We start from the raw sequence: 17,313 nt of genomic DNA on the forward strand, positions 1-17,313 counted from the left end.
CTTCCTGGAGGAGGAGAACTGTTATTCAAGTCCTTATGGTCATGTTCCTACAACCTTAGCATCCTCATAACGTGAGATAATTTTTTCTTAATTTTAACTCCCTTGGCTTAGTACTTACCAAGTCAGTGCTCAATACTTATCTGTGGAAAGTGATGAGCAAACAATATGGGGCTTATAGAGTAAAATAACTTGCATTCAATTATAAAATTAATATATTTATAAATTCATTCAGCAAGGAGTTAATAAGCTCCCTTTCACGTGGAGTTGCCTTCATCACCTTTGCCCTAAAAGAACTTACATTTTGGGAGAGAAGATAATCAAATAAGCAATAATATAAAAGGCAATGTAATCAGGGCCAGGAACTATGGAGGCTGCTGTGAGAGTAACAGAGTCTGGAAGAAGATGCAGGAGGTAGGAGGGGTTATCAAAAAACTTCCAGAGAAAATGAGATTTAAGCCAAGGCTGGAAGAGAAAGGAGCTGGTCAGGGAAGAGTAGGGAATGGTTTTCCCAGGTAGAGGAATCAGCCTAGACCAGGACTGGAGGAGGCAGAAAGGGCAGGTTCCAGAAACTGAAAAAAGTTCATGTGGCTGGAGTAGGGAGTTGGAAGAGGGGAGCAGAGTGAGATTCAACAGGGGAGTCCTGGGGAGCAGGTAACTGAGATGCTGGCAAGCCAAGTTCATCCTGAAGGCCAAGGCTGAATAGTGGTCCCCCAAATATGACCACACCCTAAGCCCTGAACCTGTGAATATGTTACCATATATGGCAAAAGGGGCATTGCAGATGTAATTAAGGACTCTGAGTGGGAATGTGATTTGGGATTGTCTGGATGGGCCCAGTCGAATCACAAGTGTCCTTATGACCATACTTATAAGAGGCAGCCTCCTCCTGTGCTGCTGGGAGGGCAACAGATAAATGAATCAATGGAGGAATTCCCGTCATGGCTCAGTGGTTAATGAATCCAACTAGGAACCATGAGGTTGCAGGTTCGCTCCCTGGCCTTACTCAGTGGCTTAGGGATCCGTCATTGCTGTGAGCTGTGATGTGGGTCGCAGATGTGGTTCAGATCCCATGTTGCTGTGGCTCTGGCGTAGGCCAGTGGCTACATCTCCCTTTGGACCCCTAGCCTGGGAACCTCCATATGCCGTGGGAAGCGGCCCTAGAAAAGACAAAAGGACAAAAAAAAAAAAAGGATCAATGGAATGGAAGAGATTCAAGAAGTAGACTCATATATAAGAATTTAATATTTGATTAAGATGGCATTTCAAATTATTGTCTCATGGTGTTGGAACAATTAACTATGCTTGAAAAACAATATTTAATAGTCATTTCGCATCTTTTACAAAAATCCATTGCAGACGAATTAAGGATGATATCCTAAATATTAATAGCCATAGAAGAATATATCAATGAACAGTTCTTTAAGCCCTTGTAAGAATGATACGGTAAAAGAAATGCTTGACAGATTTAGGGTACATTAACACTTTGAATATCATCATAAATAAATATGAAATGCAAAATTCTGAAAATAAAATCTGCAATATTTACTGTAATGTAAAAAGAACTTTTTAACAAAAAAAAGATGAGCAACCCAATAGAAAGATGAGAAAGGAGCACAAATAAGGCAATTCATAAAAGAAATTTAAATAGTCAATAAACTTAGGAGACCACACTCCACAATAGTCAAAGAAATACAAATTAAACAAATTGTAAAATGTCTTTTTTTTTTTTATATGAGACTGGCACAAACTAAAAAGAGAATTCTCAGAGTTGCAAGGGTGTAGAGAAATGGATAAGTCAGGGCCACATACGACGTGCAGGGGTCCTGGCCACATTTCCCTCCATGGGCCTCATCTCCATAATAAAATATGAGGGAGTATATTTCATGGCTGCATTAGTATAAAAAATATAATCCAGGCTGGATTCATTGTCTATTATATATTCCTTATCATTATATTCATTTTTCTCCTGATTTTAAATTAAAAAGTTTTCATGACCCTTAAAATAGTTTGGGCCATAGGCATTGTGCCTTCTGTGTCCACTGGCTAAGTCAGCTGTGAGTAACCCCACTGAACTTTTCAGGTGTGTAAACACTTTGTGGTGAGTAATTTGTCAGCATCTATCAAAATTAAAAATGTGTATTACTTTTTTTTGTTTGTTTGTTTGTTTTGCCATTTCTTGAGTCGCTCCCACGGCATATGGAGGTTCCCAGGCTAGGGGATGAATCAGAGCTGGAGCTGCCGGCCTATACCACAACCACAGCAACATGGGATCTGAGCCGCCTCTGCGACCTACACCACAGCTCACGGCAATGCCAGACCCTTAACCCACTGAGCAAGGCCAGGGATCTAACCCGCAACCTCATGGTTCCTAGTTGGATTCGTCAACCAATGAGCCACGATGGGAACTCCAAAATGTGTATTACTTTAGAGACAACAGTTCCATGTTTAGGAATTTATCGAATAAAAATACCTGCAAAACTTGCAAGGCTACATGTCCACGGAGGTTCATTACATTATTCACTGTTACTGCAGAAAATTTAAAACAGGCTAACTATCCAACATCAGAGGAACAGATTATCTCTAACACAGCAGAGTTGGGGAATATGCTGAATTGTATGGATTTTTGTAGTAATCATTATTATTTATATTAAAAAGATATTTACATTTTGAAGAAAAAAAGAAAATTTTCTTTTTTGATAAAATCTAGAACTCCTCCAAGGAACCTGTCTTCACACAAGCTGGGAAGGATTAAAAGATGCTCAGACAAACAGGTGGTTTCTTTCCCAGCTGTCCTGCAAATCAGAAGGGGGAGAGGCAGCAAGATTTTCAAAGCACGCAAAACCAAAAACAAACACACAAAAATCAAAGACAGCTGAGTTTTCCTTATGAAACTACGGTTAACAGATGCCTGAATCACAACATGAGGCTTTCACCTGATCCTCAAAAAGCGTTTCCGGCTCCCAAGCCAGCAGTCATCCGAAGCACAGGTAGGCGTGGGTGCTCCAAAGCAAAGTTCTGAGCGACAGTTGGGGGAGTGGCAGTTGGAAGATGGGGTGGGCCAGGGACCCTGCTGCTCCTCCTAGGAGAGGGGCTCTGAGTCGAGTCTGTCTGCCTCATAAGGGTTAATCATAGCCAGTGCCCTGGGTTTTGAGTCTCAGGAAGGCCTTTCCCTGCATCTCCAAACCAACTCCATGTCAGGCAGTATTCTAAAGCCTTAGCAAAAGGAAGACTTCCAGAGCATGTGGGGTCCTCTCATGTCAGCATCATCTTCTCCCAATCAGGAGGAAGATGCATCTGAAACTCCACCAGGGTCCCGCACAATTATTTCCAAAAAGTAAGACTGGTTTATGATAAAGTAGGTGTTGGTTTTTTTGGTGGATGATGACGACGCTGGTGCCCCCTCATGGTACAGGGAGATCCCCAGGGTGGGGAGCCGGGGAGCCTGATGCAGGCTGCCTAGTGAGAGAAGTCAGAAGACAAGGTGGAGGGCAGCAAGGAGGCTAATGGGAGCAGACCCTGGTCCTGGATGGAAACTGTTCATTCAGCTGAGAAAAGGCTGGTTGATCTGTGAGCCCACTCATGAGACTGCTCACTAGTGTGTGCCTGCTGAGTGCAAGGCGTGGGCAGGTAGAGGAAACCCAAAAAGGAACAAGGCAAAATTCCCTTCCTCAACATGCGCCTAGTCCAGTGGAGGAGAAACGGGTACAAAAGTGAACCCTAAGGTAGAGGAAGGGAAGAATCACAGCAAGGAACAGTGACTTAGTGGGCGAGGTGGTGTCATGTGACTCCTGGCAGGAGGCTTCCTGGAGGAAGTGATGCCTGAATCGATTCTGGGAACATGGCCAGGGTGGGGTGTGATGCACTCCAGGCAAAGTGAACACCCTGAGGCCAGCCACGGGGGTGCAACCATGAGCACACATGCAAAACAGAAAGTAGTTTGTTGGGTTATCATGCAGAAGGTGTGACTGTAGAGGGAGACAGGGCCCCTCCTGAGCACAGAAGACGAAAAGTTCAGCAAGAATACCTGCCCTGGCTCTTTCTCCCTTCTTGCAGTTCCTTAGGTCTCACTCATTATCTCTCTGTCCAGTCCACAAGCTCTTTATCTAGTTTGTTCATGTTAATAGGCAGCTTGAGTTAATTACATTTTTCCCAAGATTATGTGCCAGGGGGCAGGGGGTATAACCAACGACTTGACCAGTCTGGTCAAAAGAATGCCTCTTCCTGTCTTATCAGCCTTGGAGTGGACATTAAGCCAGGCACTGACCAGAAGTAAAAAAAAGTTCTTTACAACCTCATAGGGACTAACTCACTGAACCCTCACATCAAGAATGTGAGGTGCACTCTCCCATTATCCTCAGATGACAGGCAGGTAAAGGAGTCTGAGTGCCCCTGACATATACAGGCTGTGCTACGAATGAGTGGACAAGGAACCCTATGTTGCCCATAGGCGCCAAGACACGAAACATGGACAGCACCTCTCTTAAACTAGCCCTGGGATGTATTTTATGCATTTGCTTTTTTTTGAAGGAGGAGGTATTTGTCTGTTTACACACACACACACACACACACACACACACCCCACCAGCAGAATTTTCTCAGACATTCCCATGGGCACTAAATTATCTCCCTGTGCTCTAATTGAACCCTTCCCCTGGCCCCAATCCAGGCATCTCTCTAAGACATCTCCCTTGGCACCTGAGGGAGCCCTGGCCTGGCCAATTGTAGCTCCCGCTCTTCCTGAGGCACCCATGAGGCAGCAGGGGTTTGGGTTGGAGCCTTCACTGACCGTGTCCTCCTGAATCCTTTTCTCCTACCCATTTGTCTCACTTCCCAACTTGACACCCTCACCCCCTGGCCCGGCCAGCATCTCTGCCTGGTAGTCCTATTTCTCCGTACAGCACACCACTCTTTTGTCATGCCAATACTTCTGCACAGGCGTTGTGTGATGCTATAGCTTTGCTGCTTGCAGGAGAAGCCCCACTTATGGACTGGAGACTGTGCCAAGGATGACAACTGATCAAATCTTCACGCAGCCCTGAGTGGGCAATACACTCTTCTTTATTTACAGACAAGGGACTGAGCAGCAGAGAGGAGGTCTGCTTGCCAGACCTTGAACTAGGTACTGTTTGTGCACCACTGTGCCCCATGTCATCCAGCTTGGAGAGGCTTTTTTAGGGCCAAGAAACTGCCTATTATTTCCTTATTTTCCATTTGATACTTTCCCTTCTTTTAAAGAAAATAACACATGATGTGGTAAAAATATTTCAAATGATGCAAAAGGGTGCAAAAAGAAAAGTGAAAGTCTCCCCTTCCTCACCAGCTCTGTTAACATCAATTGTGAACAGGTTTTTGTCTAAATAACTGAAAAGAGTACACATCATACATGCAGATTTTAAACTTACACAGAGTAATCATCTTCCATACACTGTTGTATAAATTGCTTCCCCCCTTAATTATATCTGAGATCTTTTCATATCGGCAAGTAAAAGAGCCTCGAATGGTTTCCTTTGTCACTGAGCTTTATTTTGGCTGACATGACCTTGATGCCAAAGTCTGACAAAGATGTGACAAGAAAGGAAAATTATAAGCCTATTTCACTTGTTAACATAGGTACAAAAATCTTTTAAAAATAATAAGCCAAATCTAGCAATATATGAAAAGAACAGTATATGATAACCAAGTTGGGTTCATCCCAGGAGTTGCAATACTAATTTAACATTCAGAAATCTATCAGTGTAATCCACACATGAATAGCATTGTGGACATTTTACACAAAAAAACGTTGGATAAAATTCTACACATTCATGATGAAAATAGAAGGGAACTTCTTTACTCTGACAAACAGAATCTACAAGTCTACGATGTTAGAAATCAATGTAGTGGTTATCTGCGAATAGAGGGCAAGAGAAGGGCTTTTGTGGTAGTAATGATTTCTTGATTGCCTGAGTGTGGTTACTTTGTGATAATCAAGCTGTACACGAGTGAGTTGGATACTTTACAGTATGTGTATTACAATTTAAGAGGTTGTAGAAAGATTTATTTACAAGAAAAAAAAATGTTCTTCCTGAGGACCTCAGAAGGGGAGGGGGTGTGACCAGAGCTGTGGAAGTGACAAGGACAGGAGCTGGAGGGTGGTGGAATGAGGAGGAATGGAGAAAAGAGGGTGCTGGGTGGTTATACATGTGGAAATGGGCCCCACTCAGCATGTTGTCCTGTGGTGGAGAGGAAGCTGGTGAGCCGGGGGCCAAAGCTTTCAGTGAAGGAGGAGGAATTTGGAGATGCGGTATAAAGACAGGTATACTAGATGCGGAGATATATTAGGGAGCATGGAATTTAGTACCTAGACACCCCTCAGTGTGTGCTGTACAGTGAGAAGACAGCACCACATACATATTCTCAGCTACTTTCACAATTGGTCTTAAACTCTGTAACTGTGTGGAAAGTAGTTAATATTTGTTTTACTATTGGCAAACCCTAGACTCAGAGCCAGGATGAGGGAGCCACAGCCTGGGACCCAGGGCTACTTCCAAGGCCTCTCCAGCCGTGCCTCCCAGAGCAGTGGCCATGTCACCATCAGGACCCAATCACTGTCCCTCCATTGATGATCAGTTAACAGTACAATAGGGATAATATCTTGTTCCATGATTGGCATAAGCACTAAATGCTGTTTCACGACATCATAAGCCATTCAATACAGTTTTATTCTTCCTTTCCTCCCAGCCCTCCACTAACATATTCATCAAGAACTGTCTGGAGTTCCCGTCGTGGCGCAGTGGTTAACGAATCCGACTAGGAACCATGAGGTTGCGGGTTCGGTCCCTGCCCTTGTTCAGTGGGTTAACGATCCGGCGTTGCCGTGAGCTGCGAGGTTGCAGACGCGGCTCGGATCCTGCGTTGCTGTGGCTCTGGCGTAGGCCGGTGGCTACAGCTCCGATTTGACCCCTAGCCTGGGAACGTCCATATGCCGCAGGAGCGGCCCAAAGAAATAGCAAAAAGACAAAAAAAAAAAAAAAAAAACTGTCCAAGAATGCCAAGTCTAGAAAACCCAGGCTCATGAAGACAGGTATGCAGCCGCCATTCTAAGAGAGGCTGAGGAGAGATTGTCCCTGGGGAGGCCTGTCCTTACCAGTGACAGTAGCAGAGGGGAGCAGGATTCTTATTGTTGGAGACATGGCTCGAATCGTCAGTGTCGAAAAAGGCACATGAACATGGGAAGACCTCGACAAGGCTCTTTACTTCTGCAGAAGGGCGTGCTTGGTCAAAAAGCACGCAAAAAGAGGAAAGGACCCTCCCTATTTATTCCTAACACAGGTGCTGCACCTGTCCCCTTCCCATTGGTCAGGTCAGGGTGCACATTTTCCTTGGTTGGCTAATTTGAAACAAATTGTTACTGGGAGAAAAAGAAAGAGGAGGTGGTGGCAGGAAAGCATTTCAACCAGCAGAAACCAGAGCAAAATGGAGTAATCAAGATTTCCCTTGATAGAAAAGACATTATGTTACTTTCCACTTTATGATGCACCTGTCCTAGGCCAGCTGTTCTCAAGAGTGGTCCAGGGAGGTCCCGAGACCCTTTCCGGGGGCTCTCAGGGCCAAATCTGTTTCCCAACAATGCCCAACCAGCTATTTGACATTTCTATTCATCCTTTCCCTGGCATACTGTTCAGATCTGTGGGCTTATGATGACACCTTCACTCCAGGGCCAATGAATGCAGGGGTGGCATCTTAGGTTTTAAAATTCATTTCAACTCCTAATACATAAATGTCCATGAAATAAGCCATATAATCAAAAGCATCTGAGAGGGTCTAAATCACAACTTTAAAGGGTGTAAAGGTGTCCTAAGGAGTGTTAGATTTAGCAAAAATACGGGATGTCCACTTAAACTTGCATACAGATAAACAACAAATATTGCCTAGGGTACACTTGTGTTAAAAAATTATTCGCTGCCTTGGAGTTCCCGTCATAGCGCAGCAGAAATGAATCCGACTAGGAACCATGAGGTTGAGGTACCATCCCTGGCCTCGCCCAGTGGGTTAAGGATCCACCGTTGCCCTGGTGTAGGTTGCAGACGCAGCGGATCTGGCGTTGCTGGGGCGCAGGCGGGCAGCTCGGATTAGAGCCCTAGCCTGGGAACTTCTATATGCTATGGGTACGGCAGTAAAAAGACAAAAAGACAAAAAAAAATATTCCCTGCCTAAATGAAATTCAGATTTAATTGGGCGTCCTGCACTTCACAGGCCAATCGTGAGCCTAAGGCAAAATGTTTGAGCAGCAACCCGCTCCCAGCAGTTCCGGATAGGGCATTTCCGGTCAGGCGGGCCCTGGGGCGCGCGTGCCCCGCCCCCTCTCCGGAAGCTTCCTCTCGAGGCGTCTGGGCGCTCCTCCCAGGCCAAGCCCCGCCCCGGCCTCGCCTCCGGGCGCCGCTGGCCGCAACCCGGCTGCTGCGCTGAGTTTCGCGGGCGGAACCGGCTTCCTGCCTCCAGGGGGCAGCGGCCGCGGTCCGCTCTGTACGTGGACAGCTCGGCGCCACGCCCGCGCCGCTCTTTCCGTTTCTGGGAGTGGCGGGCCGGCCAGCGGGCCGCCGGGGTCGGCGGGAGCCATTCCGGTGTCGCTGCGCCCGCGGGGGCCGCCCGAGCCGGCCACGATGCCTCTGGGCCTGAAGCCCACCTGCAGCGGCTGCAAGACCACGTCGTCCTCCATGTGGAAGAAGGGCCCGCAGGGGGAGATCCTCTGTCACCACTGCACGGGCAGGGGCGGCGCGGGCGGCGGGGGCACCGGCTCGGGGGCGGCCGGGGGGACAGGGGGCAGCGGCGGCGGAGGCGGCTTCGGCGCGGCCACCTTCGCCAGCACCTCGGCCGCCCAGCCGCAGAGCAACGGGGGCGGGGGCGGCAAGCAGGTGAGCTCCCGCGGCCCCTCCCGACGGCGGAGGCCGACCGGCCGCGAGTCAGGCGGGAGGAGGGCGAGGAGGGAACGGGTGGGAGCCCAGGATCGCTGTGCCCACTCCCATCCCCGATGAGAAGATCGTCATTGGTTTGGCCCTTTCTAAGCACCTTTTCTTGTGAGAAATTGAAAGTCTATAGAGAAGTAAGAAAACCAAAACCTTTCAGAAATTGCCCCTATTATAATGTTTGGATGGAAACCAGACATCTCCACGTACACATGTGCACACAGGTAAACAGGGTCGTTCCGCTGGACCTCTTTCCCTGTTAATAAAGTTTATTGTCTTGATGTCATGCTGTTAAGATTACCGTGTCATCATTTTCGGTGGCAGCGTAAGTGTTCCATTGCAGGAGGTGGCCTACCTGACCTGTTCTCAGGCTTTGGAGAGCTGAGTTTTCAAGGATTTTTGGTTACAAACACAACAAATGAACAGTTCCTGCCTTGACCTAAACTTAACTCTTATTGCGGCCCCTTGCCCTGTTGCAAGTAGCAGCTCTGGAGTTGCTTGTCCAGTGCCCTTTCTGTTTTTATTAGCCCAGTTCAGTGATTACCCAGCGTAAAAAGAAAAAGCGCACCCTTAGTTTTTAAATGTGGTTTAAAGTACATATTTTGGGATACTTGTAAGATGGTTGTATTAGAACTGCAGGCTGTCTACGCTTATTTCTTTCTTTTTTGTTCTTTATGTAACAGAGTAAGCAAGAAATTCACAGGAGGTCAGCTCGGCTCCGAAACACTAAGTACAAATCTGCTCCAGCTGCTGAAAAGAAAGTTTCCACTAAAGGAAAAGGGAGAAGACATATTTTTAAATTAAAAAATGTAAGATGATTATGTTCAGTGCCTTGTACTGTAATGGCATTGTGTAGTGTGTCTTGCCACTGCCTTCACCTCTCACCCTTTGAACTTGGATTCTGTGCTTGGCAGATCCTTTTGTAGTGTTCTAGGGATTGGTCCAGACTTTCTCAAAGGGGGTAAGGAGGCTTACTGTTTATAGAACTGACAATACCCTTTTTTTTCTTTAGCGTTTATGTTTTTATCTCGGAAATATAAAATATGATTCTAAAAGAAACCTAAACCTGGAGCACATTTTATTGGGTTTTCTGCGCAAAGGATGAGGTGTCCTTATAGCTGTGGCCAGGTATACTGGAAAACCTTTTTTCTTCTTAAAGATCTAAGCAAATAATAATACTGGAACTCATTCATTTCCATATTTGCTTGTTGTTATGTCCCCAGAAAATGTCTCTTACTATGATAATCAACTTAATGAATATGTATCAAAATTTTTATTGTATCTTCTTGATCTATATTTTCTTCTATAAGAAAATAAATGGTTAAAAAACTTGTGCTTGAGTAGCTGAAAGCACCTTTTTGTTGCAGTAAATTCTCATTATTTTTGTAAATACAAGGGACAGGGGTCAAACACAACAAGCAATGAATTTTGACAATTTTTTTTAAAACCTCAGTATGATACTCTGCTTTCAGAACAGGAATGCTTTACTTACCAGTAAAGGCGTTTCTGAAGTTGGACATATTCATTTAAACAATTCATAGGGGACCTGTGGTATGTTCTTGAGCTGATTGTGGATTCTTGTTGAGAATAGTTGCCTCTACTTTAAGATTTTTATAATTTAGTTCTCTAAAATGAGATGTTTATTGGCTAAACAAAATATATAAATATTTGATTACAGTTGTATATACTTAAACACTTTAATACATGTTTTCTTCTTAAATGTGGTGGAATATGTTCTTGGCAATTTTTTTTTGTCTTTTGTCTTTTGTTGTTGTTGTTGTTGTTGCTATTTCTTGGGCCGCTCCCGCGGCATATGGAGGTTCCCAGGCTAGGGGTTGAATCGGAGCAGTAGCCGCCAGCCTATGCCAGAGCCACAGCAACGCGGGATCCAAGCCGTGTCTGCAACCTACACCACAGCTCACGGCAACGCCGGATCGTTAACCCACTGAGCAAGGGCAGGGATTGAACCCGCAACCTCATGGTTCCTAGTCGGATTCGTTAACCACTGCGCCATGACAGGAACTCCTCTTGGCAATTATTTTAATGTCAATTTATCTTGCAACCTTTTTCTTCAAGGATGATACCAAGGCATATTGGGAAGGCCTGGTTACTGTGTTGTGGCATAAAAATGTGTATTTCAGCTTATGAAGGGATTTCAGGAGTTCCCGTCGTGGCGCAGTAGTTAACGAATCTGACTAGGAACCATGAGGTTGCAGGTTCGATCCCTGGCCTTGCTCAGTGGGTTAAGGATCCAGCTTTTCCGTGAGCTGTTGTGTAGGTTGCAGACTCAGCTCGGATCCCACGTTGCTGTGGCTGTGGTATAGGCTGGTGGCTATAGCTCCGATTGGACCCCTAGCCTGGGAACCTCCATATGCTGCAGAAGTGGCCCTAGAAAAGGCAAAAATAAAAAAAAAAAGAGAAGGGATTTCAGTGATGACAGATTACTAAGAACTCCTAAGAAAGTTTCCTTTGGCCTTGGTTCAGGCTTGCTAGAAAATTAGTTCTGATGATATTATCATAGCTAGTTCCATAATTAAGTTGAGATAGAAAATGTCTTTGAGAAGACTTTTTTTTTATAACTTCCATCTCTGTCATGTTCAGGCCATTAGAGCCTGAATTAACATTAATGTGTAATAAAGCTCTGAAAGAACTGTGTTAGGTCTTGGCCACATAATCAGAAACCTGTCCTTTGGTTCTCAACAATTTTTTTTTCTTATTAAGGCAGCACCCTTGGCATATGGAAGTTCCCAGGCTAGGGGTTGAATCAGAGCCACAGCTGCCCACCTACGCCACAGCCTCGGCAACTCGTAGCTCTCGGCAATGCTGGATCCTTAACCCTCTGAAGTGAGTTCAGGGATCAGACCTGCATCCTCATGGATACTAGTCAGATTCCTAACCCACTGGTCCACGAGGGGAACTCCAAGTTCTCAGAAATTTTTGAGCTAAAGATATCCTATCTAGATCTAGAGGAGATATCCTATCTAGATCTAGAGGAGATATCCTATCTAGAACTAGAGGAGATATTTAGACCTTGCTTTGCTACAACATTCAGGAAATCATTTTTTTAAAACTGTAGTTCCTGTCACCAAACAACAACTTTAGTATTTCTCAAATTACAAACTCTGGTATATAGCTGGAAAAATATCTGTACACACTACACACCACACACACGCACTCACACATGCACACACTGAATATGCTAATATTTTAATTTTTTTCAAAGCCCATCAAAGCTCCTGAATCGGTTTCCACCATAATCACTGCAGAATCAATCTTCTACAAGGTGAGCATCTGAAATTACTGAAGGAAGCTTTGGGCCTGTTGGAATGTACTACTAAAGTGTCGGGTTAGTCTAAAGTACTCTTCTGCTCTGTATAAGGTGTGATTGTGGTTTTCCTTCCCTTCTAAGCTGTTTTTCCCCATAGTTGGCTGTTACAAAGTATCCCATCCAGAACTGAGTTGGGAGAGGAATTTGCCAATTGAATTATGATATGAGGATCTTAAGTATTTTTTAATGTAGGTTATGGGAATTGCTTTTGAGATGCAAATGTGTAGTGTGGAGCCATAGCAGCGAGCCATCCTAGTTGGTGTGACAGCACTGAAGGGGTAAAAGTGGGATTTGGGTCAGTGGAGGACCTAGGCCGATGTAAAGGGTGGAGTAGGCACAGAGATTTGAAAATGCCTTTAAGCAGAAGGGAGAGGAATAAGGGCACCAGTGGGGATTAGCTTCTCCTGAAAGAGTGAGGGAAAAGGTGCATGCTTTTCACGACTGTGTAGAGATAGACCACTGGGCTGATGTAGGAGCCACGGCTGCAATTCTGCCTTATGTGGCTTTCAGCAAGTCACTTAACCTTTCTACAGCTGAGTGGCACTGGGCCAAGTGGGAACAGTACTCTCATGATATAATGTGTTTTTATAAACAATTTTTTTTTCCATCTGCAGGTCATCATGTGTGTGTTTGTGAAATATTTTTCATTCAAAATTGAAACAACTTTAGAATTGGCATCAACCATATAAACATTGATGCCTTAGACCATCTCAAAGACCTTTTATTGACCACTTTGAAAACTTGCTTTCAGGACTTCCTGTTGTGGCGCAGAGGTAACGAACCCAACTAGTATCCATGAGGATGTGGGTTCGATCCCTGGCCTCGCTCAGTGGGTTAAGGATCCAGTGTTGCCGTGAGCTTTGGTGTAGGTCACAGATACATCTTGGATCCAGCGTTGCTGTGGCTGTGGTGTAGGCCAGCATCTGCAGTCAGGATTAGACTCCTAGCTTGGGAACTTTCATATGCTGTGGGTTTGGCCCTAAAAAAACAAACAAACAAAAGAACCTTGTTGCTTTCATATTAAGGTAGTTTCAGTTCATAGCTCTGCTGCTGTTCTAATTTTATTTTAAATGTGGGGTTGTCTTCTGCTTCCCCCAGGGAGTCTATTACCAAATTGGAGATGTCGTTTCTGTGATTGACGAACAAGATGGAAAACCCTACTATGCTCAGATCAGGGGTTTTATCCAGGACCAGTATTGTGAGAAGAGTGCAGCACTGACGTGGCTCATTCCCACTCTCTCCAGCCCCAGGGACCAGTTTGACCCTGCATCTTACATCATAGGTGAGTTTGGCAAGTACAAGTTTCTGAACTCAGTGCATTCTCCATTATTATGTGAAAGAGTTCATTTACCTGCTTGGGCTGCCATGACAAAATACCACACACATCAGCATTTTATTTTCTCACAGTTCTAGAGTCTGGAAGTACAGGATCAAGTTGCTGTCAGGCTTGGTTTCTGGTGAGAGCTCCTTCTGGCTTGTAGACAGCCACCTTTGGGTTGTGTCCTCACATGGGCTTTTCTCTGTGTGTGTGTGCACTCCTGGCATCTCTTCCTCTTCTTATAAGGACACCAGTCCTATTGGGTTAGAGCCCCACTCTTATGACTTTAACCTTAATTACCTCTCTAAAGGCCCTGTCTCCAAATACTATCCCATTAGGGGGTTAGGGCTTCAGCATGAATTGGGGCCAGGGGTGGTGTTGGATACAATTCAGTCCATAACAAAGATGTATAAGTATGAAAATGTAGAGAACTTTATAGAAAATATGAAATACACCTTATATAGCTAGAGTTTGTGGGCTGTGAGTTGTTTTTAGTTACAGCAGTACACCTACTAAAAAGCTGTGTGGATAAGATTTTCCTGACTGATCCAGGGTTAAACTCTTTTAAAAGAATTTATTGCTCAAGAACTAAATTATTTAGGTAACTTAGATAAAAATTTACTAAAAAATAATTTCTAGAGGGCGTTTCCTGCTGTAACACAGCTGGATCAATGGTGTCTTGGGAGTGCCGGGGCGCCGGTTCAATCTCTGGCCCGGCACAGTGGATGGAGGATCTGGCATTGCTGCAGCTTCGGCTTAGGTCGCAACTGTGGCTCGGATGAAATCCCTGACCCAGGAGCTCCATATGCTGCAGAGCGGCCAAAAAAAGAAAAAAAAATTTCTAGAGGAACTATCACATTTATTTCTAAAATCTCATAAATTCTCAGTATGTGTCCCTCTGCATGTCACACACATCATCCTAGATCTTCTGTAACCTTTTATATCACTCTTGGTAGTCGAAATGGCAGCCACTGTACTCATTAATTTCCAGGCTGATCAAAGAAGTTGTTCTTGACATACACTTAAAAGAAGTTATTGATAAATGCAATTTTGAAAATGTTCAGAGTTAAAATAACACCAGACTTTTCAGCCTTCCTGCAGTGATCATGCATTACTTTTGCATTTTAAGAAGAAACATACAAAAGGTTTTTTTTTTTTCAGAGTGAACTCAGGGACAAATCAAGTGCCACTTATTATTCTCACCTGCATGTCAATTCTGATACATGACCAAGCAGTTTTAGTCTCTGCTTGTAAGTACATAGAAGAGGAGTTCCTGTTGTGGCTCAGTGGGTTATGAACCTGACTAGTATCCATGAGGATGCAGGTTCAATCCCTGGTCTCGCTCAGTGGGTTAAGGATCCGGTGTTGCTGTGAGCTGTAGGGTAGGTCGCAGACACGGCTAGGATCCTGAGTTGCTGTGGCTGTGGTGTAGGTTGGCAGCTATAGCTCTGGTTTGACCCGTAGCCTGGGAGCCTCCATGTGCCACCACAAGTGCAGCCTTAAAAAGCATAATAAAAAAAAAAAAAGGAAAAGAAAAGGAAAGTACATAGAAGAGTGGACTTTCAATCAGGATTGTCAGCAGAGGCAGTGATGTGACAGGACCACCTCTGGGGCTTCTGTCTCACCTCTTGTTCCCCATCCTCAGGTTCCAGAGGAGACAGCGTAGCATAAAGTCTCAAAACACAAACTCTGGAACCAGGCTGTCATGGTTCATAGGTCAACCACTTACTGGCTCTGTGGTTGCAGGCAGGTTCCTTAGTCTCTCTCGCCTCATTTCCTCACATGCAAAATGGGAATAATAATAGTGCCTAAGTCAGAGGGTTGTTGTGAGGATTCAAAGTATCGATATATATAAAGCACTCAGAGAGTTCCCATGTGGCTCAGTGGAAACAAATCTGACTAGCATCCATGAGAACACAGGTTCGATCCCTGGCCTTGATCAGTGGATTAAGGATCCAGCATTGCATTGAGCTGTGGTGTAGTTCACATGCAGGGTCAGATCCCACGTTGCTGTGGCTGTGGTATAGGCTGGCAACAACAGCTCTGATTCGACCCCTAGCCTGGGAACCTCTATATGCCACATGTACAGCACTAAAAAGACAATAAAATAAAATAAAATAATAAAGTACAGTGTAGACATAATAAACACGCTATAAGACTATATTTGTAGAATCCTTCCTATATTGAGAGTGCTATATTCCTCAAGCAATTAAAACAGAAAAAAAAAAATGGAAAGTAATTTCAGCATAATATATGTTTCAAGGGCTAAGGTCAGGTTATCACCAGACCAGTCTCTCCTAGTATCTAGGAATCTTAAAATTTTATGAAAATGATGTATATGTTAAAAAATGTGAACTTTGGCTGCTTTTTAGGACCAGAGGAGGATCTTCCAAGGAAAATGGAATACTTGGAATTTGTCTGTCACGCGCCTTCTGAATACTTCAAGTCACGTTCCTCACCCTTCCCCACAGTTCCCACCAGACCAGAGAAGGGCTATATATGGACTCACGTTGGACCCACTCCTGCAATAACTATTAAGGAAACGGTTGCCAACCATTTGTAGTTTAAAAAGTAAACCCGGATTTCTGGTTGTCTTGTATCTATACTGTTACTGTAAGATATGCCACATGTTTCTTTAATGAAATTCTTGGATGAAAAAACAGCCAAAAAGTTTTTTGCCTGCTGCCCAGTAATCATTAGCTTGTTTATTGCTAGTCACTTAGAATACTAAGAGATTGAAAATAATTAAATATATTTTGAAGTGAAGAATTAAATCCTGTGTGTGTAGCCTCCGAGGCAAAGACTCTAACTTCCAGGAAGGCCACTTTAGGAAAAGGTTGTATCTATTTTTCTCCATAATTTATTTCTAGAAACTCATAAAATGGATTATATTTTTCTACAAGAATAAAATATTAATTAAGGTTTGGATTTCTAACCAAGGGTGGAATCGAATCAAATGTAGCTATGATCCACAGTCTCCATCACCAAGTTGAAAAAGCTTTATTTTATCATCTGGAAAATGTTATGACAGACTGTTGGCTTCTTTAACCTTAAGGAAAGTGATTGGTGGCTAATTTTATTAGCCCAGGCTTCTAAAAACTTTCATCTAATTCTTCTGTAGTAAACAAGTGTTCAGAATCATTTTGATGGATTTTGTGTGTGTGTGTGTGTCTTTTTGCCATTTCTTGGGCCACTCCCATGGCATATGGAGGTTCCCAGGCTAGGGGTCCAATGGGAGCTGTAGCTCACGGGCCTACGCCAGAGCCACAGCAACGTGGGATCTGAGCCACATCTGCAACCCACACCACAGCTCCTGGCAACACCAGATCCCCAACCCACTAAGCAAGGGCAGGGATTGAACCCTCAAGCTCATGGTTCCTAGTCGGATTTGTTAACCACTGAGCCACGACAGGAATTCCTTGATGGATCTTAGTAGCGCTTCCCTTCGCTAGCCTCACTTCTCAATCAGAGCAAAGTTTCCAGTCAAAACATGAAGTTGTAGGAGTTCCCATTTTGGTGCAGCACTAAGAAACCCAGCTAGTATCCATGAGGATGCAGGTTCGATCCCTGGCCTTGCTCAATGGGTTAAGGATCTAGCATTGCTGTGAGCTGTGGTGTAGGCCGGCAGCTGCAGCTCCCAATTCAACCCCTAGCCTGGAAATTTACATATGCTGTGGGTGCAGCCCTAATAAGACATAAAAAAAAAAAATTAAGTTTTATAG

At 44.4% G+C, this 17,313-nt stretch overlaps 1 protein-coding gene across 1 annotated transcript; it reads left to right on the plus strand.

The window, feature by feature from the left end:
* Positions 1–8,458: 8,458 nt before the first annotated feature.
* GATAD1 (GATA zinc finger domain containing 1) lies at positions 8,459–16,732 on the plus strand. Its single transcript, XM_047753327.1, has 5 exons — positions 8,459–8,894; positions 9,629–9,754; positions 12,169–12,228; positions 13,372–13,555; positions 15,964–16,732. Exons 1-5 carry the CDS (start codon positions 8,643–8,645, stop codon positions 16,152–16,154), a joined length of 813 nt encoding a protein of 270 aa, XP_047609283.1. The 5' UTR covers positions 8,459–8,642; the 3' UTR covers positions 16,155–16,732.
* The last annotated feature ends 581 nt before the right edge of the window (positions 16,733–17,313 follow it).

The sequence above is a fragment of the Phacochoerus africanus genome, chromosome 11 (assembly GCF_016906955.1).
Source record: "Phacochoerus africanus isolate WHEZ1 chromosome 11, ROS_Pafr_v1, whole genome shotgun sequence".
In the NCBI taxonomy this organism is placed as follows: domain Eukaryota; kingdom Metazoa; phylum Chordata; class Mammalia; order Artiodactyla; family Suidae; genus Phacochoerus; species Phacochoerus africanus.